Source organism: Globicephala melas, chromosome 1 (assembly GCF_963455315.2).
Source record: "Globicephala melas chromosome 1, mGloMel1.2, whole genome shotgun sequence".
NCBI lineage: Eukaryota > Metazoa > Chordata > Mammalia > Artiodactyla > Delphinidae > Globicephala > Globicephala melas.
The window spans coordinates 160,010,692-160,036,820 of NC_083314.1; the positions used below are offsets into that span (position 1 = coordinate 160,010,692).

The window sequence follows — 26,129 nt, forward strand, 5'->3', positions numbered from 1 at the left end:
ATCATCTGAGTCCATGTCTTGGTTCAACTGTTACTCCTTTTTTTTTTTTTTTTTTTTTTGCGGTACGCGGGCCTCTCACTGTTGTGGCCTCTCCCATTGCGGAGCACAGGCTCCGGACGCGCAGGCTCAGCGGCCATGGCTCACGGGCCCAGCCGCTCCGCGGCATGTGGGATCTTCCCGGACCGGGCAAGAACCCGCGTCCCCTGCATCGGCAAGCGGACTCCCAACCACTGCGCCACCAGGGAAGCCCTGTTACTCCTTTCTGATTGCCAGCTTGCTTAGCATCTTTATGGGTCTCAAGGCAAAAATCTACAGTATAATATATTGGTTAGGAGTTACGGGGTCTTGCTACTGGAGTTCAAGTATTCTGAAATTTGCCCAGTTGCATTATCTGGCAAGTTGCCTGAACTGCAGTTTGGTCATCAATAGGATGAACATACTTTTTCTTCATTGGGGTAAAAGGTGGGTGTACATAAATGAACTTGCACGAAGACAAAAAAGGAGCATGTGGCATTTTCAAATAAATTTAGTAGTCATCAGGGTTCACAGGCAACAGGTCCAGGATTTTTATATTTTATAGAGAATAGGAAATTGTTAATTTTGGTAAGCTTTTAGACTGTGGAGTCCACAAGGGGAAATTAGTAATAGATCCTTAGGACTGAGGATTGGGATTCGTGGGAGAGACCATTTAACTTGGACAAGTTGTATATTGGTTTGGCCAAAAAGTTTTGAGTTTTTCCATAACCTCTTAACATGATGTTATAATAGGATTAAGAATCCCTGCCTAGGGGCTTACCTGGTGGTCCAGTGGCTAAGACTCTGCACCCCAAATGCAGGGGGCCCAGCTTCCATCCCTGTTCGGGGAACTAGATCCCACGTGCCACAACCAAGAGCTTGCATGCAGCAACTAAAGATCCTGCATGTCACAAGACCCAGTGCAGCCAAAAAAAAATAAAAAATTCCCTGCCTAGCAGGGTTCTATGTTGATTAGTTGGTATTTTAAGTGTGTTGGGGAGTCGAGTGGGGAGCTTAAGCTCAAAACAAGTCCTCAAAGATTTTTTTTTTTTTTTTTCGCGGTATGCGGGCCTCTCTGTTGTGGCCTCTCCCGTTGCGGAGCACAGGCTCCGGACGCGCAGGCTCAGCGGCCATAGCTCGTCGGCCTAGCCGCTCCGCGGCACGTGGGATCTTCCCGGACCGGGGCACGAACCCGTGTCCCCTGCATCGGCAGGCGGACTCTCAACCACTGCACCACCAGGGAAGCCCCAGTCCTCAAGATTTTTAACAAATGGTTTATCAGGCATGTAATGTTTTGCATCTAAAGTGGGTTGGGTTCTAAACGTGCTTGAGGTAAGAGGGAATGAGGGGAAAAAGACAAAGATCCAAATAGAAAAACATTCCGTGTTCACTGACGTAGCATTCCCCAAAATAATTTACTCATTTACCATGTTCCAGCTGACTTCTTGAAATTGATAACGCTGATTCTAAGTTTCATATGGACACTTACTTCACACCTATACAAAAGTTAACTAAAAAAGAGTGAAATGCCTAAATGTAAGAATGAAATTATAAAACTTAGATTATTAAATGACACCAAAAACATGAACAACAAAAAAGGCAAATTGGATTTACCAAAATTAATCACTGCTTCAAAGGACATCATCAAGAAAGTGAAAACTCATGGAATGGAAGAAAATATTTGTAAATCATAACTGGTTAGGGACTTGTATCCAGAATATGTGAAAAATAAACCCAATTGAGAAATAGGCAAAGGATTTAAATAGAAATTTCTGCAAGGAAGGTATACAGCAATGCCAATTAAGTACATGAAACGTTGCTTGGCATCATTAGTCAATAAGAAAGTGCAGGGAATTCCCTGGTGGTCCAGTGGTTAGGACTCTGAGCTTCCACTGCAGGGGTCCTGGGTTTGATTCCTGGTCGTGGAACTAAGATCCCAAAAGCTGCTCGGTCTGGCCAAAAACAAACAAAAAAAGCAAATCAAAACCCCGAAATACCACTTCAAACTTTCAGCTATAAGATGAATGTCTGAGGATCTAATGTATAACATGGTGACTCTAGTTACCAACACTGCTTTATAGAATTGCTTCGGTCACTTGATAATCAAAATTGCCTTCACTAGTTCAGCTGTCTTCATCATATACTAGATTTCTTTATATATCTGGCCCAGTGAACTATCCATTCCTACATAGATGTCATATTTTAAATTTCATTGCTTTATATGAGTTTCAGTAGTTCTTTTTTTTCCTAAAGAAAAGATTTTCTTTGGTTTTCTATGGACTCATTTTATTTAGTGGAATAAGTATATACATCTTAGGGTTCTTCAGAGAAACAGAAGCAATAGATTATACGCACACATATATATATTTTGGGGGGCATACTTTTTTGGGGGGGGCATACTTTTGATTAAAAAGCAAAATATACCTTCCACATATTTGGAGGAAAACCAACTAACATTATAACTAGCATTAAGGAAGAACTGAGCAGATACTAATAAAGGTAATAAAACAAGATGGGTGTAAAAGCAAAGGTCTCTGGGGCGTGAAAGTGGGTAGTCCATGGAACTGGTATAGACTTCTACCAAGAGACATACTGGTGGACACTCAGGTGGAGTCAAACAAGGGAAAAAGAAGAGAGGGCTTTTGGTTTTGTATGCATATATAAATTTAAACATGCGTGTTGGAGAACTTTCAGGGTATTGGAGCTGTGCTGCTTCTCCTGAGGGCTCAAGTAATGTCATTGTAATTAATGAAGCACGTAATTGTATACCCACCTTGTTTTGACTGTTTGCTATTTTGTAAGTATCACTGCACGAAGAAAACCTTGAACTAAAGAAAAGGGGCAAGGAGGCTCACAGGGAGGCTCTCTACCACTGTCCCATGTGAGCTGGCCTGGGATTGTAGTAATCTAGAAACATTTTTCAGCGTGCTTATTGCCCTTGCCATCTCCCTAGAAGATTTGGCCTGCCTAAAGAGGGAGCAGAATGAAGAGTTAACACCATTTCCTAGATATAAGAATGGATTGAGATAAGAAGGTTACTTTCAATACTTTGCTACTTTTTAATGTTCCTAGTAGATGGTAAGCACTCGGGAAACTGGTAGATACTTAATACTGATAAGTTTAATTTGGCATTGCATACATTCTAACTCCTCTGCCTGCCTTCTGCTTAATTGAACTCATCTGGCAAAAATCAAAGTCATGATAAAATCCAATTCTCTGTCTAATCCATATACATTGACTGTCTTTAAAGTCTGCTTACTGATCTCTAGGGATCCCTTTTTGCTGCCCAGCAACCACACGACTTTTGTCTTTATTAAATTCTATTTCATGCCATATCCTCTTTCTTCAAAGCTCCAATGCCTCTTCTTTCATCCTCATTTTCAGAAGATGACCTTTTCTGTTTCACTGAGAAAATAGAAACTCAGAACCTTCACAAGCTTCTACAGTCATATCTCCCCACCTACCTACATCTGTACCTACATTTTCCTTTTTTTTAAAAAAAAAATGTACTTATTCATTTTGGCTGTGCCGGGTCCCAGTTGCATCATGTGGGATCTTCGTTGTGGCATGCAGGATCTTTAGTTGTGGCATCTGGGCTCATAGTTGCAGCATGCGGACTCTTAGTTGCAGCATGCATGTGGGATCCAATTCCCTGACCAGGGATCGAACCCCAGCCCCCTGCATGAGGAGTGCAGAGTCTTACCCACTGGACCACCAGGGAAGTCCCTGTACCTACATATTCTTTTTCTTCTGTTATAATGGATGAACTGTCGATATTTCTAGCTGAGGCCAACTTCTTCACCAAAGAGGATGGCAAATAACCACATGGAAATATCCCCAACATCATTACCTTAAGAGAAATGCAAATTAATGGGGGTATATATATCTATATCTATCTATCATCATCTATCGTCTATCATCTAATCTCCAGTGGGATATAACTACACACCTATCAGAATGGCTAAAATAAAAAGTAGTGACAACATCAAATGTTGCAAGGGATGTAGAGAATCTGGATCGCTCATACATTGCTGGTGGAATGTAAAATGGTACAGCCACTTTGGAAAATAGTTTGGCATTTTTTTTGGTTGTTTTTTTTTTATACCAGCAATTTTTTTTTGTTTTTTTTGTTTGTACCAGCAATGGTACTCCTGGGCATTTGGACTAGAAAAATGAAAATTTATGTTTACACAAAAATCATGTATACAAATGTTCATAGCAGCTTTATTTGTAATAGTCTAAAACTGGAAACAATCCAAATGTCCTTCAAAGCGTGAACTGTAAAAAAAAAAAAATAGTGAACTGTTAAACAAGTACATCAATAACATTATTCAGGGACAAACAGGAGTGGACTATTTAGACACGTTAACAACTTGGGTAGATTTTAAGGGTATTATGCTGAGTGAAAAAAGCAGTCCCAAAAGGCTATATGCTCTATGATTCCATTCATTCTTGAAAAGACAAAATTATAGAGATGGAGTATAGATTAGTAGTTGCCAATGGTTAGGGATAGAAGGGAGAGAGGAAGGTTGGTGTACTTATAAAAGTATCACAAGGGAGCACTGTGTTGGTGGAATTGTTTCGTATCTTGACTATAGTGGTGATTACATAAATCCATACATGATAAAACTGCATAAAAGTAAACACAAGTACACGAGTACATGTAAAACTGGTGAATCTGAATAAGATCAGTGGATGGTATCAATGTTTAAATTCCTGTTGTGATACTGTATTATAGTTATGCAAGATGTTACCATAGGGGGAAGCTGGGTGAACGATATATGAGATCCTTCTGTATTATTTCTTGCTACTTTATCTAAAAATATCTTAATTTAAAAGTGTTACATAAGATGGTTGATAGTATCTATGTCTTGTTTCTGATACTTTTGTGGTAGTGCTCCCAGTATTTCACCTTTAAGCATGATGTTATACATACTATTGTCTAGGTCTATACATACACATTAATAAATATATTACCAACATTTTATTGTTAACAGAAAAAACCTTTAATTCTAATTTTACCAAGGTTTTAAAAATCAGGCACAAAAGTTAAAGCTTTATCAATGCTTTTATTGTATATATTGATATCATTTTCTTAATTTGATATATTTTGTTGCATTTCATAAATAAATTTCCTAATATTGAAACACCTTTACATTCTTGAGATGAACTGGAATGGGTAATAGTGCATCACTTAAAAAAATTTTTATAATAGAAAACTTCACATGTAAAAGCTCAGTAACAGGGACTTCCCTGGTGGCGCAGTGGTTAAGAATCCGCCTGCCAATGAAGGGGACACGGGTTCGAGCCTTGGTCCGGGAAGATGCCACGTGCCGCGTAGTAGCTAAGCCTGTGCGCCACAACTACTAAACCTGTGCTCTAGAGCCTGTGAGCCACAACCACTGAGGCCCGTGCACCAAAACCCCATGCTCCGCAACAAAAGAAGCCACTACAGGGAGAAGCCCGCTCACCGCAATGAAGAGTAGCCCCCGCTCACCACAATTAGAGAAAGTCCGTGCGCAGCAATGAAGACCCAATGCAGCCAAAAAAGAAAGCTGAGTAACAATACAATGAATCCCTATGTACCTACCACCTAGATTCAACAACTATGAAATCACGGACAATCTTGTTTCATCTTGACCCTCAAGTACTCCCCCCCCTCCCGTTATTATTCTGAAGCCCTAGATTTCATGTAATTTCATCCACTAATTCCTGAAGTATTTTTGTCTAAAAGTGACTTTTTATTTATTGGCTGCGTTGGGTCTTCGTTGCTGCACCCGGGCTTTCTCTAGTTGTGGCAAGGGGTCTACTCTTCGTTGTGGTGTGTTGGCTTCTCATTGCAGTGGTTTCTCTTTGGTGCAGAGCATGGGCTCTAGGCACGCGGGCTTCAGTAGCTGTGGCACGCAGACTCAGTAGTTGTGGCTTGTGGGCTCTAGAACGCAGGCTCATTAGTTGTGGCGCACGGGCTTAGTTGCTCCGCGGCATGTGGGATCTTCCCGGACCAGGACTCGAACCTGTGTCCCCTGCATCGGCAGGCAGATTCTTAACCACTGCACCACCAGGGAAGTCCCTAAAAGTGACTTAAAAAAAAACACATAACCACAACGTCATTACAAATATCCATTGTTCACAGTTGCTTAAAGATCTAAACATGGTTTACACACTGCAATTCATTGACATGACTCCTACTTCTTTAATCTATAGGATTCTCTGCCATCTTATGTTTTCCTTGTAAGTTTTTGTTAAAGTTTTTTGTTTATCCTGTGCAGTCTCCTAGCATTTGGATTTTGCTGGTTAATCCCATTGATGTTGTTTAATATGTTCCTCTGACCCACTGTATTTCCAGTAAACATGCAGCTAGATCTAGGGTCTTGATAAGATTCAAGATCAAATTATTTGGCAAGATTACTTCATAGGTAGTGCTATATCAGTCAAAGTCCAGCCAGGAGACTGGAACCACATGTTGTTTGAACTATAGAACTAGAAAGGCTAGAGCACTAAGGTATTACAGCAGCAGCAACTGTAGGAAGCTGCTAGGACTGGGAGAAAAAAGAGAAGTTGGAATTATTAATACTTAGAAGCCTGGAAGAAGAGTCCTTAAATTCAGACCTCTGAGAAGGATGCATATCTCAGCTGGTGAATATGTCTATTAGAAGTACACAATGTCTGGCTGTATTAGTGATGTTAGCAGCCAATGATGATCACTGCCTAGATGCATTAATTAAACAAGGTACTATTTTAATTTTATTCGTCATTTAATACTTGCAAAACTTTACCATGCTCTACATCAGTGCCTCTCAGTCAATCTGGTTATCTGAACCCTATTCTAATACATTCCTCAGGTAGGGGTCATGGAAACAATGTTCCATGAATTTGCATATTGATGATAGCCTGTGACTCTTACGCTTTAAAGTCCATTTGGTTGGATATAAAATCCTAAGTTCACATTACTTCATTGTCTTTTGGCATAGAGTGTCATTATGGAAAAGTGTGAAAATAATCGGATTTACCTTCCCTATACCTGCTTTTTTTTTTTTTTTTTTGGCATGGACTCTCAAAGGACTTTTTCTTCAAAAAACCCTTTAAAAATTTTTTCATTCTTTTTTTAGGCCATTACTCAGCACTGACCATCCTGGGTCAGTGTTCCTAGGTGCACAGTGTGTCTTTTCAATACATAAAGTCTTTCTAATTTCAAGCAAGTTCTCTTGAATTCAGTGCATCAGCCAGGGTTCAGTCAGGAAGCAGAAGCCATACTAGTTATCTGAACAGAGAGAATGTAAAAACACGTTAAGTATAAAGTCAACTAAGTTACTGAAAGGATAAAGAGAACATCAAGATGTCATGGAGGTAGCAGCTAATATCCTGAGATGAGAGAACAAAGAAAGGAGATAGGAATTTAAATTTAGAGGGGCCTCATGGAGCTGGAAGTTACAGCTCTGAGGAGGGATGATGCTGGTGCTGGTCTCTGAGCTTGGGCCTAAGACCTAGATCCCTGAAGAGGGGCTGCAGGTGTCTCTGACAGAAGGAAGCATGACGATAAGGCTTCTGCAAGTGTAATAGAAACTGCAACCACATTCAGCTGCTGCTAGGGAAGGAAGTGCTGGATGAAAACAGCATTGCTGGCATAATGCTCACAAGAACCACAAGCAGACATAAAGCTCACAGAAAGTAGACAGGATGGAACAAATCCTTTCCTTCAGACTTGCAGTCTCCCTCTAGTGACTCCTATTGGCAGAGGCTAACATAAATCCTGCTAAAGCAGAAATGATCACCACAAAGCCGAGTATAGAGGGGTGGGTGCATAGAAAATAGCATAATAACTGGCACATAGTTTTTAGTATTTGCTCTTTCCCATTGCTTTGGATTTCTTTGCAGACTCTATTTATATGGATATCAGGTTTTCAATATGTGATATCACTCTTCTCTTGATTTAAAACATTTTCCTTCTTTCCATTTCCACCCTCTATTTCTCTTAGGGATTATCCATTGTTTATTCACTTTTGAGTTCCTTCTAGATTAGTTTTCACTTTTACAGTGACTTTTATTTCTTTTAATTTCTAATGCTTTCCTGAATTCTTGTCATTTATCTTTTTAAACCTTTCTTTTATCCACTCATCTGAGTTTTTCTAATTCTTGTTTATAGTTCTTTTATAGCTTTTATCATTTAATTTCTTTTAGCTTGGTTTGAAACAGGTTTTTGTTTTGTAAGGATTTACTGTTCTTTATTCTTATAATTTTGTATATTTCACAATTCTTTTCTGTTGCTAAGTTTTAAGTGAAACATTTACCTGTACTTTTGAGACAGAATTAACTTTTCCGTCTTCAAGGTTCATGAAATACTGTTATTTTCACAAAGTGACTAAAATAAATGACCTAGTTCTGAGACCTGCTTCCTTTGCCTCTCTCCCTCACTTCACACCATACACTGTCTTTCCTTTGACCCTATTGTCCCTGTCCTGCAGAATTTGGTGTATACAGCCAGCAGTTTCTCCTTGAAAGGGTTCTGTTTTGGAATGAAGCTTACATTTGTTAGTTTCAAGAGCCCATAAGGACCTAGATTACTCCAACAAATTTGGAATTTAGCACAGTCCCCTTAACTCACCTGCAAATTGGCATCTCCAGGTCACTTTTTGGCTGCAGTTTTCAAATTGGCCAGCCATGCTTTCCAGTGGAAACCTGTTGATTTGGGAGATCTATTCTCAAGGCCATCAGACGTCCCACTGATTTTCATCCATGACCTTCCATACAGATAAATGGCACTACTCAGGTTTTACAGTTGCTTTTGAGTTTGTCACTATCTAATTTTATTTTGGGATTGTGGGGATACCTTGTCACCAAGACTTGCTATAGATGCCATGCATGGGTTTTTGCTTTTATGAAGGGATTTGGGAGATTAAAAAAATACACTGCTATTTCTGTCATCTTCTATTCTTCAATGTACTTCTGGTAGTTAATTTTTTATTTAGGAATATCTGTGATAACAGTTTATATAAAAGGTAGTAGAGCACAGTGATTAGAAGCATGAGCTATGGAGTCACACTGCCTGGGTACAAATCCTAGATTCACTGTTTACTAATTATGTGATCTTTAACCTCTGTGTCTTAGTTTCTCCCATAAAATAATAGGTTGTGAGAAGTGAAATAACATAAAGCACTGAGAAAAGTACTAGGTTACATAGTAGGTATTCAACAAAGAAAGCTGGTGTTTTTTTTTTTTTGGCCACACTTGCAGGATCTTAGTTCCCCGACCAGGGATTGAACCCAGGCCCCCAGCAGTGGAAGCACTGAATGCTAACCACTGGACCACCAGGGAATTCCCAGGAAAGCTGTTTTAATTACTGTAGTTATCCTTTTTTTCTTTTTCAGGTCTAGCTCTTATTTTACTGGCTTTATAGTAGACTATTAAAAAAGTAAAAAAAAAAAAAAGGGAAAAAACCCACCCTACCTCTTGAAATTAACTCTTGCTTCCACAGTAAGATAGAAATCACAAATGCGAATAGCTAGAAAATAATGAAAATGAGAAGAACACATGGTAGGCAAATGTCACTTCAGAGGAAAGTTCATAGTGTTAAGCACTTTCATTACCAAACAGAAAAGAATGAAAATGTAAGCAATAAGCATTGAATACTAAAGATTAACTGCCTTCTATTAAAGTAGAAATCAATGAATTTTTTAAAAAGAGTAAAATGACCATATTAAATGTTGGCAAGGATGTGGAACAACAGACACAGATACTGTGGGTGGGAGTAGAAAAATGGTATAACTGAGAAGTCTAATTAAAGTGGAAGATGCACATAGCCTTGGCCCATCAAGTCCACCTCTAAGTAAGTACCTTAGAACAGACCTTCCCAACTTGTGGGCCAGTAGGGTAAAGCCTCAGGTGGCCACAGCTCGCAAAGCCTCATCTTTTATGCTATGAAGCATACAAATATTCTTTTCTGTATTATCATCTATCTATCTACATGAAGAGTTGGTAAGCAACCTCTTCTAATATCTTTCTTGGATTTCCACATTAGAAAGCCAAGTTTCATTGGAGTCAAGGCCTTATTTTATTCTCTGCTGGATATCCAGCAGCTAGAATAGCATCTAGTATATTGTACTTGCTCAATAAATATTTGTTCAATGTGCATACTATATAAAAAAAAGGATCACTGGAATATTATAAAAATGCAAAATCAGACATGTAAAATATCCATTTAAATAAAGGATGTCCACCCTAGAGGAGTGGTATAGAGAGGGTGGGAGGGAGACACAAGAGGGAGGAGATACAGGGATATCTGTATATGTATAGCTGATTTACTTTGTTATACAAAAGAAACACACCACTGTAAAGCAATTATACTCCAATAAAGATGTTAAAAAAAAAAATTTCAGCGCGCACACAAAATAAATAAATAAATAAAGGATGAACTTGTATACTCATATAATGGAATGGTATTCAGCAATTAGAATAAACAAACTAGAAATCCACATATAAATCTCAAACAACACTGAGTGAAAGAAAGCAAATTGCAGAAAGATAAGCACAATGCAACTTAAAGTTTTATATAAAGTTTACAATCATGTGCAACAAGGCTATGTATTAAGTATAAAATTATATAAGCATGGAATGATGCACACCAAATAATCATTGCCTCTGTGGAAAAACAGAAATATTATCAGGAAAAGATTTACAAGGGAGCTTTAACCCAATCTATAATATTTTATTTCTGAAATAAAAATCTGGAGCATGGCAAAATGTTAGGATTTAATAGAACTAAATGTTAATTATTACGTTCTTTTATTTTTATGTTAAAAATAAACCATAATTAAAAAGTAGAGTAGGATTGATAAATAAACCTAAGAATGTGTATGGAAAACAACTAAATAAAATAAATCACTAGTTTTGGCCTAATCAAGAAAGAAAATGTGTATAGAAGATCAATGAAGAAAGCAAGTATAGGTATATAGAAGAAATTAAGAGAATACTTTCTACAACTCTAAGCAAATTCATTTGAAAGAAGGACTCAATGAAATAGATGCTCTTTCTAGAAAAATTACAAGTTATAAAAGAAAACCAGCCTCAGATATATCTACCACTAAATTCTTTCAAATCTCTGAGGAACACATTTCCCTTGTTATCTAAACTTTTCTAAAGTGTTAAGACAGAAAGAGTTCTTTCTTTCAGAATTATTTGAAAATTAGTCATATTTTCATAAAGTAGATTAGGAATTCCTATTGTGTCACCCAGCTAAGTCAACCAAAACCACAGCAATATTTAGAGTTTTAATGTTTAATATATGAGGTTTCACAGAAAAGGAAATACAAATGGCTCAAGCAGATACGCAACCTTATTTTTAAGTGAAAATAAAAAATTCTATTGAGATTTAATCTCCACAGAGATTAACATATCATTATTCAACAGACTGGCAAAGATCAAAATGTTTGTTAATACTTTATAAAGATTCGAGGAAATAGAAACTCTCACACGTTGGTGGGAGTATAAAATCATACAATCCTTATAGAAAGCAATTTGCCAATATCTACGAAAAATAAAAATGTACAAATCTTCTGACCTAATAACTTCAGTTTAAAATTTTTTCTCACAGCAACTCACTAATGTGCAACATGACCTATGTACACGGTTATTAAATGCAGCATTATTTGCAAGAGTAAGAGACTGGAAAGAAAATGTTTGTCAGTAGGGACTGCTCCAATATATTATGGTACATCCATACAATTAAATCTTACGCAGTTATTAAAAAAAGAATCAAGAAACTCTATGTACTGATATGGGACAATCTCAAAAAATCATGTTAAGTGAAAACGGCAAGCTGAAGAACAATGTGCACTGCACAGTACATTTATGATTAAGTATCTCCAGAAGGATATTTAAAAAACAGTTAATACTTCTGGGAGGGGAAACTGGGTACTAAAAAAGGGAAGGAAACTTTTCACTGTATATCATTCTGTGTCATGAATTTTGAACCAAATGAATGTTACATGTTCTGATGAAAAAACTTCTTTTCTTAAAAGACAAAAATTTGAAATAAAAACTGATAGCCAACAGAAATACAAAATTCTTTCAGGTAAATTCAAGTTAGCAAGTTTTATATTTCTTTCACCTGTAGGATAAACTTTTCCACAGTTCCATTGAGTCTTTCAGGTTCCATCAGTTTATTTACCAATTCCTGCTCAACAGCCATTAGGGCTAAGCCACTAAGCTTTTCTTGTCCCCTGGTATGACATAAATATGTTTTAAGACGAGACAGTGTAGAAAATGAATTTTCAACACTTGCTGAAGTAACTGGCCAAGACAAAGCAATATATAATAGCACTGATATGCAAGGAATATTATTGTGAAGACCATGCTGAATAAACAAATGGCCAAGATTGCTGAAGCTGATGCAATCATAATCTAGGACAAAGTTGAGCTTTGCATATTGCCGATAAAATCTAAGTTCTGGGATGATGTCTGCATCAAGTTTATAAAATTCTTGGACATCTTTAGCTGTTGCTTCATTTAACGGTTCATTCCATTTAAGTAACAGTTCTGAAATCTGCTTCATTTTACAATAATCAAACTCTGAAAAACACAATTTTAAATTTTGTAATATAGTATCCAAGCCTTGGTAATAAATATTAATTTTATATTGTTCTTCTGTTGAGGTAGGAAAAAACATACTGTCTGAATTGCTAGTATCTATTGTTTTCTGAATTTTTCTTCTTTTCTGAAATGAAGGCCTTTCAACTTCAAAACCTTTACAGGTTATTTTTTGACATACTTCCTCTGCTCCATCCCAGATAGTTTTGAAATAAGTATCATTTCTTTCAGATGATAAACATTCCAAAATTGCTTCTATTTTTGAAGACAAAGAAAAAATGTCTATGGTTTCACTTTGAAGCTCTTTGGAAAGAATTCCTGTAACACTTAGTACTCGATAAAGAAATTTCAAACAAAAGATAAATTCAAATTTGGAAACCAATGCCAACAAATCACTCAATTCATCAGCTAAACTTGTGTTTGAAGAATGGCTTGAGAGAACTTCCAGTGTTTCAATAACCTCTGGAAGACCCTCAATCACAGATAGTAACGTACGATCATGGACTGTCCAACATGATTGTGATGTATGTTTTTTGCATGTTTTGTTTTGACTTAGCTTATAAATGTTTTGAAAATTTACAGACATTTCCCCATGAATAGTGTTGAACAAAGAACTGAGAGTATTTAGAGCACTTCGGAGCTCTTTTACTTCTTTGCAAAACCTAATCACCGCCAAATCCAAAAAATGTGCATAACAATGCAGGTATAAAGCTCTTGGCTCTTCCTTCTTGAATTCTGCTGCAATTTTATTAAATTTTCCCCTCCAGTTACTGGTGCTATCATAGGCCTGGCCTCGTATTTTATCCAAATCAACTCCAATTTGCTGCAGGTAAGTTTTAATACTCCTGTGTAAGTTGGTCCCAGTCATCTCTTCAACATCTATGAAACCCAAAAATCTTTCTTTAATTAATATAGCCTTTGATGTTTTCTGTGGGTATCTTACACAAATAGAGAATTGCCCTTTAGTGGCACTATCAGTTGTTTCATCACATATTATTGAAAAAGCTGAGGAGACATTGATCTCATTTACAATATCTTGTAACATTTCAGTCTTTATTATTTCAATAATATCATTTTGAATTTGTGTACTATTGTAGAAGTCAACTTGTGAATTCGTAAGTCGAAATATTTCTTCTCCTTTATCTTTTGCTCGGATTTCTAACAATTCTAAAAAATTGCCTTTATTCACAGATGAAACAGACTGGTCATTTCCTCTTAAGAGTAAACACTGCTTTCCAAGAAATAAAATATTTTCAATTATAAGCTTTAGGTACTTTTTATTTCCCTCAATCTGTTTTGAATGATTAGATAAACTGTCATTAACGGCTTCATCACAAAACTGGTATTCCCTCCAAAATTGCAATGACTTTGAATGCATTTCACTTTTTTCATGCTTTCTGAATTTTTCCAGAGTTTTTTTCCAATTGGAAATTCCTTGGGCTGCAAATGACTCTCCTCCATAGCTAAATTTTTTTTGGCAGAACAACTGACACGAATAACAGAATATCACATCCTTTTTAATACTGTTTTCTAATTGCTGGAAATTTGAACACCAAGATTTTTTAATACTTCGTGATTTACCTTTAACTTTTTGTACTTTGGATGTAAATTTTGGGTGACGTAGTCCATCTCTTATTTTCATGGATTTCATACTGTTTGTAGCATCTTGGTTTGACACATGATCTTTTTGTACTTCTACACTGGAGCCAGTTGTATGCTGACTGAGTACTGATGAAGATGGTGCAAGGCTTGGCTGTTCCACATTACTATTAGCAACACCATTACTTGATTCACTGGGTGAAGTCTTAGAAATCTTGGGAGAAAATGACAAAATAACATTTCTTTGAACAGTTTTCAAATAATCAATTAAAATATCGAACATATCCATTCTAATAACAAAAAAAATCAATGGGTGAGTAACAGTATGAGCTCCACTAGGGGGAAACATTAACAATTATTTATAACTTAGTATTCTTATTAATAATTTCAAGTCAAACTTGAGATTTGGGAAACTGAACGTGAATAACAAAAGGTGTTTATTGCTCTACATTTTTGAGCTCTATGATCAAATCAGGAATGAATATGCTCAAATACACACATGCACAATATGTTTATAAAAGAAAGCTTAAAAAAGATAGTATCAAAAACAATTAAGAATAAAACTTACATCCTCAACATTTGCTGTTACTGAAGAAACTGTACCTGTTAAAATAAAGCATAAATTCTAGATCTTATACCATAATCTATAAAATAGCATCATTAACTATATAATTGCTTATTTCATATTAGGCAACCAAAAGAAAACTTAAAGACAGATTCTATATTCTAATCAAGTATGGCAAAACAGTGTATATGTCAAAGAATGTCACATCAATTTTTACCTTGTAATACATCAGAGTTCATGACGGGCAGGGCTTCATGAGTATCTGCCAATGACACTATATTGCTTATAACTGGAGTTGTATCTTTCTTCGGAGAAAGGAGATCTGTTGAAGCATCATGCACCATGGAAACATTTACTGATAAAAATTAAATGGTATCTTATAAACCAGGCAGAATCAATCAGTCAGAAAGCACTGTTTAATTACAAGTGTTTCAACGAATAACGCAAATATCTATCAATAATTGCTTTAAGTATTAGTGGGTACTGGAGTAATTTTTATTAGGGCTTAGGAATATCCAGGTTCTTTAGGATAAGATTAATATCAACATTAAACAGATAATTTACATTTCCCATCATTTTATATCTTTTACCTTTGCACGCAGTTTATCAGTCCTTTTATACTATTTGCTTGAACTGTCAAGCAAATCTTTACTGTGAAATTACCCATGAAGAACATTGCTAGAGAATCTCCTAATGGGTATCATTTCTAACCATTCCAGGATTCATAAACTCAATATGAATGGAGCTGAGTTGGTGTCTAAGCTAGTATTAAAGAGCTTTCTATAATAAGCCAGTCTGCATGATGCACAAGCCCCAGGGGAATCATTCATTCCACCGTCTATGAAATTAGCACCACTGGTCCTATATGAGGCTCTTTGATAGAATACACAGTTGGCTCTGGATTCTCTGTCCCTTTCTATTAGTGAACATCAAAGTATTTCCGACTAGCTCTACTCCATGTGAAAAATGTAACTAATAGCCTTGTTTTTACAAAGCAGGGCTAACTAGAAGATTCTATATTCTAATATGACAATCTTTACAAATAAATATTAAATCTCTGGTGATGAAGTAGCCTTCCTTTTATGCAAAAATACTGGAAACTGTTCTTTGAAACAAGTTTTAGATTGTTTTGACTTTTAAGTCAGTTTAATTTAGAAATGAATCAAGGTTATAAATTAAAGGAAAGCAGTAATATTCTTCAACAGTTACTAAATCTCTGGTAACTGCTAAAAAAAATAGTACCTGTAGAAGATTCCATCTTAGCTTTACTGTAAGCAGAGAAACAATGAACAGAGCAGAAAAGCTCTGTCTTCCCCGAGTCATTGGTAGTCTCAATCATTTCGTCTGAGGGTTTCAGTGATTTGCAAAGAACAGATGTAAGTGTTTTGGCTGGTTTCTGTTAGAGAGTAAAATAATATTCATATTCCTGGTATATGACATATGCTCACAACCATTGCTTAGTTGAAATATTATAATAATAATGAAGTCATATTTTTGTATTTTCTTAAAAACAGAAAAAAGGCACTTATAGATTGTAATGACTAAAATGAAGGAAACTGATCAATCTATTAGGTAACTATTTGTATTGTTTGTCAGGTATATTAATAGCTATAACAATACATATGCAAGCAATGAAGAAAGTGGTCATAAAAGATGTTCATCATCCCAGGCAACTAAAGCCAACTGGACAAATCAACAAAAGTCTTATAATTACAGGTCTGTCTTTAATGCCAACTTGCGCATCAACTAAGGAAAGCCTTTTACTAGTGCTAAGGAGGAGCCAAAAAAGGGTGCCTAACACACATTACAAGATGCTGTGGGAAACACTGTTTTGCTAGCCTAACTTCATGGTGAAAATTCAAGCACGTTGTAAAAAAGCAGCACACAAGCAGTAAGAGGTACAGAACATAGTGCATTCTGTAAGCAGTAAGGTTGCAAAGGAAAAGGATAGAAAATGGGGAGGTTCACCACCTACTCTTCCGGGTGAAACAGGAGCCATCATTCCTGGACTTAATACTAAGTTAACACTAACGACAATGATGAAATGGAACAGCTTTTAGGGGTACACAAAGTGCAAAGACAAATGAAAATATCTTACACAGATTTTCTTTTTCTGGGAAAGAATGGGATATTGGCAAAGGAACAATGAAACAAAAAGTAGAGTGTAATTTTGAAAATTACTATTTTTGTCCCTTATTAGTAGGAATTTTCATATTTTACGAAATATAACAACTCACCAATGTTTACATTAACCAACAGTAGTGGTATAATTTATAACTAATTTATTACTCATGTGGGAAAGCTAATACTTAGCTAATGTACTCTAGTAAGAAGATATGGCCAGGGACTTCCCTGGTGGCACAGTGGTTGAGAAGATTCACAAAACATTAATATCTATCAATATTTAAAGTATCCCTGTATGTTGACCCAGAAATTTATACTTTTAAGAATTTTGGGGGCTTCCCTGGTGGTGCAGTGGTTAAGAATCCGCCTGCCAATGCAGGGGACACAGTTCAAGTCCTGGTCTGGGAAGATCCCACATGCTGCAGAGCAACTAAGCCCACGCGCCACAACTACTGAGCCTGCGTGCCACACCTACTGAAGCCCACGTGCCTAGAGCCCATGCTCCGCAACAAGAGAAGCCACCGCAATGAGAAGCCCGCACACCACAACGTGCAGTGAGTAGCCCCCGCTCACTGTAACTAGAGAAAGCCCACATGTGGCAGTGAAGACCCAACGCAGCAATAAATAAATAAATAAGTTAATTAATTTTTAAAAAGATGTGGCCAAAATAATTACAATTATACCAATCAACTTTTTAAAATAAAAAGCCACCCCATTTTTGCATTTTTGGACTCATAAGTTTGAGTGCTTTACTAATTTTTTTTTTTTTTTTTGGCCACGCTGTGCAGCTTGCAGGATCCTAGTTCCCTGACCAGGGACTGAACCCAGGCCCTTGTCAGTAAAAGCGCAGAGTCCCAGCCACTGGACCGCCGGGGAATCTAATTCTTGATTACAGTTCACTAACAATATGGATTTTCTACATTATCACAATCACACAATATCTTAAATGCAGCAGGGCATAGTGTTAGGTGGTGCTTCTTAACTCATCTAGCCAAATAAGCCGTGCCCCATCACATATGCGGAATAACTGAGTACTCAAATACAGGCTCTTAAAAACAGGAGAAGGTCTATTTATTGAGTGTGAGGGGTAAAGAAAGAAAAGAAGGAATGGCATTAACTGCTTTCAGACAAAGGGTTCTATGCTCTCTGTTCTCCCATTTCTGGTCCCAAGGCAGGGTACTCTCATGGTGTGGGCATTCTGTCATAGAAAAGCTGTGGCTCACAAATGACCTATTTGAACTGTGGCTTGTTAAGACTCCCATCTTCAGTTGCTTGTTTTTAAGGAAGAATTTATAGGGATACAATTGGGTCTCAAAGCGTCACCAGAACAAGCAAGACATGGGACAGTCCACCTCAGGAAAGGGGCTCAGACCACTATTGTGTTCAGCTCACTTAGTCCTGCAAAGCAGGGCCAGCTTCTCTGCTCTCAGAGCCACCCATCCAAGGCTCTCCTATCAGAAATAGGGGATTATTTCTCATTCGTTTATTGCCTACTAGGACTCCTGATTCAGAAAAAAGCATGTGACATTCTTGATTTATCTTAACCTTGCTTAGGTGTAAGAAATACATGGAATTAAAAAATAAAAAACATTTCTGTGGTTGAGTCCTACTGACCAATAGACTATTGTTATGCTTGCTATCTAACTTATAAATAAGCTTCCCTCTGATTGCCTTTTCTTCAAGACAAGATCATCACCCTGAGATTCTTTAGGAAAATCTCCATGCAGCATTTATCATGAATTGTTATGTGAAAAACAACTGTCAGAAGTCTTTTATATCATCTCCTTCATCATCTTACCAACGAAAAATATTCCCAATGGTACTAATATCTATACCGCCAGTTTCCTAAAGTGGAAACATTCACAAGCCAACTAATGGAAGGAACTCAACCTTCCATTTTTCATTTGAGTCTTATGCAATCAAATTCAAATGGAGTGGTTGGTCCTCACTTTATGCAATAGATCTTTATTCATACCTGCTTATATGCTGTAATACGCTTTGAACTATTAAAGTAATGAGACTGTGCTTCCATGTGAAGTATATGGAACAGACTAGAGCTAGTGGAACAGTAAGCTCCACAGTTCTCACAACAGTTCATGATGAGGTTGTTAGCAGAGTGAAACTTTGAAAAACAGGCATTACTGCAAAGACTACGTTTCATGTTCTGGTATTTTACTTCATACTGAATCTAGGATTTAAAAAAAAGACTTAGTAAAAACTCTGATATTTAAGCAGAATAATCAGAGTCCCTCAAGGTTAAGAAATATTGCAACTTACAACAGTAGTCTTCTGACACATGCTGCACTTGGCTGGAATGCTATTAGTACATATGGTATCAAATGGTTTTCTTTTTTCTTCATATGATGAAAGACAAGATTGGCTGCAAAAAGTTTTGCTAGTGGTAGTATCTTCCAGCTGCATACTGATCACATCCTTTAGATTTACAATGTCTCTAAAAATAAATAACAAGGGTACCATTAAACTCTTTTACCACAATTATTTCTTTCTTTTCATAAGCTAAATCACTCCCTTAAATAACCCTCTCCCCTGTTGTTTCATTTACCTGAAGAACTGTGAAATAGTAGGAACATCAGCCTTGAAATAAGAAAACCTGAATTTGGTATCTAGTTCTATCACTTACATTAAGTAACAGTGATTAAGTCATTTATATTCCCTAAATGTTAATTTCTTCATCTATAACGTTAAGGATTATAAACACATCTGATAGTACAGTTTGAGGATTACCTTGCCTGTATTAGTTGGTGCTAGTGATTATAGAGTGATGACGAGAAATCACATATTCATACCTGACAAACTTTGGAATCTACAAGACAGAGGATTTAGAAGTTTGATCTACAAATTCCTGGGGATTCTCCAGATACTTTCAGGAGGTCCACAGGATCAAAACTATTTTCATAATATTAACATGTTATTTGCCTTTTTCACTGTGTTGACATTTGAACAGATGGTGCAAAAGCAACGGTGGGCCCCTGCAATTCCACTCCTAGGTATATACGCCAAAGAACTGAAAAAAAGTACTCAAAAAAGTACATATACACAAGGGTTCCTAACAGTTACAACAGATAGCAACAGCCTAAATGTTCATCAACAAATGAACGGATAAACAAATTGTGGTATATTATTCGGCTATAAAAAAAAAGAATGAAGTACTGATACACATGCCACAACATGAATGAATCTTGAAAACACTATGCTAAGGGAAAGAAGCCAGACATAAAAGGTCACAAGTTGTGATTCCGTCTATATAAAATATTCATAATAGATAAATCCATAGATAGAATGCAGATTGGTGGTTGCCAGGGGTTGAGGGGAGTGAAGATAGGGGAATGGGGAGAAACTCCTTAACAGATAAGGCATTTTACTTTGGGATGATAGAAATGTTTTGGAACTAGATAGAGGTGGTAGTTGTACAATACTGTAAATGTACTAAAAGGTACTGAAATGGTTTTTGTTATAAGAATTTCACCTCAATAAATAGGGAGGAAAAAAAAAGCGATGGTGGGTAAAACTGCCAGAGCCTTATTTAGCATAAATCAAGGCAGTGACGCCAAAAGGTACCCGTATTCGCACTATTCACAACCATGAATTTGTTGTAAGTTATTTACTTTATTAAAACTCAATCCTTCAGTACATCTTTTTAAGATTCTGTGAGATGAAATGGGACGTAGGCATAAATTATTTCTCCTGCACACCAAAGTATGATGGTTGTTTCAAGAAAAATCTCATGTAGGAATGTTAAGAGTTAAAACCTGAGTTAGGGGACCTCCCTGGTGGCATAGTGGTTAAGAATCTGACTGCCAAAGTAGGGGACATGGGTTCGAGCCCTGGTCCGGGAAGATCCCACATGCCACGGAGCAACTAAGTCTGTGTGCCACAACTACTGAGCCTGTGCTCTAGAACCCACATGCCACAGCTACTGAAGCCCAAGTGCCTAGAGCCCGTGCTCTGCAACAAGAGAAGCCACCGCAAAGAGAAGCCCCCGAGTAGCCCCTGCTCGCCACAACTAGAGAAAGCCCACGCACAGCAACAAAGACCCAACGCAGCCATAAACAAACAAACAAATAAATAACTGAGTTAGCTACTTTTTTCATGGAATACCTATTTATTTCAAAGAATGACTATCAGGGAAACTATTAACCAGAAGTAGGTATCTGGCAGATATTTTCTCAAAAATGAATAAAGTAAGACTGTTACCTCAAGGAAAACAACTGGCAGTAGTTATTGCCAATGATAAAATATGAGCTTTCACTGAAAATTAGAATTTTGGAAAACCTCCAGCTTGATAGCTTCCTAATACGTAGACTTTCTTAGTGAGATTAGTGATATTTTCTAAAATGTGATTTTTAAAATATTGCATAATGAAACACGACATTTAGATCTGCATACCTCAGGGAATCAATATTTTCCAAATGATGATAGCATGAAGCAAAAATCAGTTGTGGGTAGAAGAACAATTCAAAGTACAAATAGACCAATACATTTTTTTTTTTTTTTTTTTTTTTTGCGTTACGCGGGCCTCTCACTGTTGTGGCCTCTCCCGTTGCGGAGCACAGCCTCCGGACGCGCAGGCTCAGCGGCCATGGCTCACAGGCCTAGCTGCTCCATGGCAGTGGGATCTTCCCAGACCGGGGCACAAACCTGTGTCCCCTGCATCGGCAGGCGGACTCTCAAACATTGCGCCACCAGGGAAGCCCTAGACCAATAAATTTTAACGTGACAGTACAAAAAATTCATTGATATGGCTTCAGATTCTACATTGTAACTAACCTTTAAGAAACTGTAGTATCCTTTAAGAAAATTGTAGTATCAAAGAACTTCCACAATTATATGAAATGCTATTAAAACACTCCTCCCTTTTCCAAATACTTATTTGTAAGGTCAGCTTTTCTTCATACTTCAACCAAAACAACATTTTATAACCAAGTGAATGCAGAAGCAGATATGAGAACCCGGCCAGACAGTAAAGCAGTTTGCAAAACTAATAAAACAGTGCTCACTAAATTTTTCTTAAAATTTCTCCTAAATTTTAAAAAACGCTATTATTCAAAAAAAAAAAATTAGGTCAACATGCAGAGTTTATTACTTTTAAATGAGTTAATAGTTAAAAATTCCTCAGTTTTAATTTCTAACACAATATATGTATAGGTAGATGTAAGCTACATAAACTAAAGTTCTGGGCTTCCCTGGTGGCACAGTGGTTGAGAGTCTGCCTGCCGATGCAGGGGACACGGGTTCGTGCCCCGGTCCAGGAAGATCCCACATGCCGAGGAGCGGCTGCGCCTGTGAGCCATGGTCGCTGAGCCTGCGCGTCCAGAGCCATTGCTCCGCAATGGGAGAGGCCACAACAGTGAGAGGCCCGCGTACCGCAAAAAAAAAAAAAAAAAAAAAAAAAAAAAAAAAAAACTAAAGTTCTTTGGGTCTTCAAAAATTTTTAAGATTGTAAAGGGGTCCAGAAACCAGAAAATGTGAGAACTGCTACTACAGGAAATACCAAGATATCTGGCTACCTAGATCCCTCAGAATATCAATCTTTCAGGATAATAGTTTTCCAGATGAAATACTCCTGAAATCAACACTATTTTAAACCTCAATATTTACAAATTTTTAGTGTACAAATCTTCCTTGACTTACAATGGGGTTATGTCCAGATAAACCCATCTTAAATTGAAAATATCATAAGTCAAAGACGCATTTAATACACCTAACCTACAGAACACCATAGCTTAGCCTAGTCTACCTTAAAGGTGCTCAGAACACTTACCTTAGCTTACACTTGCGTAAAATCATCTAACACAAAGCCTGTTTTATAATAAAGTGATGAACATATCATGTGGTTTACTGAATATGGTACTGAACATGAAAAACAGAATGGTTGTACAGAATGATTTTAAGTGTATGGGTTGTTTACCCTTGTGATCACGTGGCTGACTGGGAGGTGGGGCTCACTGCCGCTGCCCGGCATCATGAGAATATCATACTGCATACTATCATACTAGCCCAGCAAAAGAACAAAATTCAAAATTCGAAGTAGGTTTCTACTGAATGTGTATCGCTTTAGCACTGCTGTAAAGTTGAAAAATCATTATGTAGAACAATTGTAAGTTAGGGACTATCTGTACTATAATCTTTCTGCCTCCTTAAACAGCACCAAAATTACAGGTTAATTTTCATTATCACAACACCAGTCATTTTACTGGCTTAAGATGTAGCTCTACATGCAGTATCTGAGTTGTGACAAATTTTTTTCTAGGATTCACTGTGTGCCAAGCAGTGTTTAGGCCTTGGGGACATAAAAATGCGTATAATCTGGTCCCTAATGTCAAGAGGTTCATAGTCTAACTGTAGCATTATCAATTCTTTAATAACATTAATTTTACAATCAATGTTTTGGGAGTTATGAACACTATGGAAACACAGACCATGGAACAATTATCTGGGTGGCTGGGGGGAATAAGAGGAAGGAATGGTATGGGAATAGACAAAGGGTACAGATATTTGAGGCAGACCTTTAAGATAGTAAGAAATTAGCCAGATGGGAAGGAAGGCAGAAGAAATAGCACTGGCAGAAGCACTGAAGTCTGAAAATGCTTATTGGCTTATACTGCTATTAGCATATTAGATTGCTAGCTTCTAATCTACTAAGGCCTTATTTAAAGAAAAAAAAATCAAAAATGAATTTTGTTAAAAGTGCCTAAAATTAGCTTAACCAAAGGCTGAGCATAGGTCTGAACAACTTTCTTACAAGTAAGTGTTACATCATTAGTGCATAGGCCTATTTTAAACTCCACTAATTTCTTTCAGGACCTCTGGTTAGCTTCAATTGGGATACAGAAGTACAGAAATACACTTAAATACATAGCTCTCAAAAGAACAGTCTTATCTTTCTAACATGACTTTAAATGTCATTTTCAAAGTTATCTTTCATTTGGTTCATGAACCATAGTAAAAACTACATTGACTCTAACACAACATTGTAAATCAACTATACTTCAATTAAAAAAAAAACCTATAGCGACTCAGAACAGATTTAAAATCACTATTAAAAAAAAAACCTCATCAAAAACCTCAACTGATAATTAGCTAAAATCTTGAGAACTACATAACTAATACAAGAGGCTAATGAATGTACAGTAAAAAGTTCTGAAAACAGTAAAGGTTACTCTGAACAATGGACAGCCTCTCGCAGCCTACGCATCACTGTACCACATTTCCACCAACCTATAAAATAGTATTTTCTATCAAAACATTTTTATTCCAAAGGAAGTAAAACTTATTTCATGTTTTGTTCATATTGGATTTCTTTGCCTTAGAGAACAACTTACACACTAAATCTTTCCTGCTTCAGCCTTTTCAATCTGTCATCTGTCTGGGAGCTCCGCTGAAGATGTATAATGGGTAAACTCCAAACACAGCAACATGATACTTTAACTTCTCAGAGCCTCAGTTTCCTCAAAACCAAAAGAAAATATTTGGACTGGATGATCTCTAAGGTCCCTTCCAGTTTTATGACTCTGCAGAGAAAGAAAGCATGCTGAAGAGAGTGCCATACAGCTCACAGCAAAAAAGAAAAAGGACAAAGTATAGTGTTAAAGGGTTTACAAAGCACAAAAGAAAGGTAAGTAGAGTTCTGGGGAGGAAGACTTGAAGCAAAGGTTAACTCCTGAAGCAGCAGCCAAATGAGGAGCTGAAGCAACCAGTATAAAGGGTATGTGAGTTTGTTAAGAGAATAATAGTGACAGCCAACATTTACTGGGTTCTTATTACATGCAAATATTATTTTGATCACTTAAATATATTATTTAATGATCAAAATTCTTACATACATTTAACAAAATAGATGGGAATACTAAAAAAGAAGTTCTCAATGCTTTTCGAACTTTAGCACGTATATGAATCATTTGGGGATAAATGTAGTTCTGATTCAATAGGCCTGGGTGACACCTGAGATTCTGCATTTTTAACAAGCTCCCAAATGATGATGCTGTATAGTGGCTCAGGGATCACATAGAGTAGCAAAATGTAAATTGAGGAAGCAAGATTCAAATTGTGGCAATCTGATTCCAAAACAAGATATTATCTGAAAGGAATTTATATTTACTGGCAAAACTGGTAGCCTATGCGTTTTCTTGTTCTGAAACAAAGACATTTAAACTTAACACTAGCATTTAATGAGTGCTAACAAACCAGAATTATAATACTATGGGACTCTCAAAGCACTGATCCTTTAGACATCTTAGTGTAGTGTTCAAAGTTCTGGACATTATGAAATCACTACTACTTCCCTTCTTCTCATCTAAATTGCTTTACATATGTAAAAACGTTAGCAAAAAAGACCCCAATAATAGTTCACAGAAAACGTAAAAAGATTACATACATACATCTATGTTTACCTAAGGCTATTCAATTTTCAAAACAATTAAACTACTTCACTTGCCATTACAAGATAAACATTAAATAACTTTACACCTTGGAAGGTCAAAAAAATAACTGTTATATGATTAAATTTTTAGTAGGTTGCTCACTATACAGTTAAATGATAAAATATAATGGGCACGCAATAACCCCACTTACAGAGAATTTCAAATGAAAAGAATAGGAAAATAAGTTTCAGAAGTCATTGTTTAAAGGTGAAGAGAAACACAGCTCCTATCATTTTAATTTCTGGAAATCTCTTGATAAAAAAAACTATTTCTGAAGAATCTATTAGAGGAACTAAAAGCAGAAGTAGGTTCTTTTACCTAAACCTAGGTGATTACTTCTTCAGAAAAAAAAAAAAAAAAACATGCAGAAAATTACAACCAAGATTCTGATCAAGATCTATGTAGGGAAGTAAAAGGGGCCATAATTTAAAATTATATACTTTGAGCAGTTTGAACAAGTTCTCTTCGGAAGAGCTGGTGAATTGAGAGATGAAATGTATTCAGTGATGCACGGTGTGGAGCAGAAAAGCTGAGTAGACCCTTTCCTCTGATAAGCAGTTTGCCCCTTTTGAAGAATTTTTTTACAGCCAGAACAGGAAACCTGAATAGCTGTGGTTGAAACTGAGGGAAGCATCTTATTCATGCCAGATGATGCCAGAGAAAGCTGAATGCCTGTAGTCATCGGAGAAGCTATAAACACAAAACAGGAAGGAAAAAAATTAGTATTTACATAATATTAAGCATGCATTCTTCCATTATCTCATAGAGGTTACTTCTCTTGGACTTGAAACCCAAAGCAATCA

General features: G+C 36.7%; 1 protein-coding gene across 12 annotated transcripts in view; it reads right to left on the reverse strand.

Annotated features, from left to right (window-relative positions):
• Window positions 1–4,216: 4,216 nt before the first annotated feature.
• The window catches only part of ZMYM1 (zinc finger MYM-type containing 1), a 35,123-nt gene continuing 13,210 nt past the window's right edge, over window positions 4,217–26,129 (reverse strand). For 5 of the 12 annotated variants that reach the window (XM_030869778.2, XM_060307984.1, XM_060307975.1 and 2 more), the window contains 7 exons: window positions 25,767–26,016; window positions 19,163–19,337; window positions 18,861–19,073; window positions 16,004–16,157; window positions 14,979–15,116; window positions 14,765–14,799; window positions 10,909–14,410 (listed from right to left, as the gene is read on the reverse strand). In XM_030869778.2, coding sequence (XP_030725638.1) covers window positions 12,104–14,410; window positions 14,765–14,799; window positions 14,979–15,116; window positions 16,004–16,157; window positions 18,861–19,073; window positions 19,163–19,337; window positions 25,767–26,016 — 3,272 coding nt within the window. In that variant the 3' untranslated portion in view covers window positions 10,909–12,103. The other 7 variants (XM_070045554.1, XM_070045555.1, XM_070045553.1 and 4 more) reach the window with 7 other exon arrangements.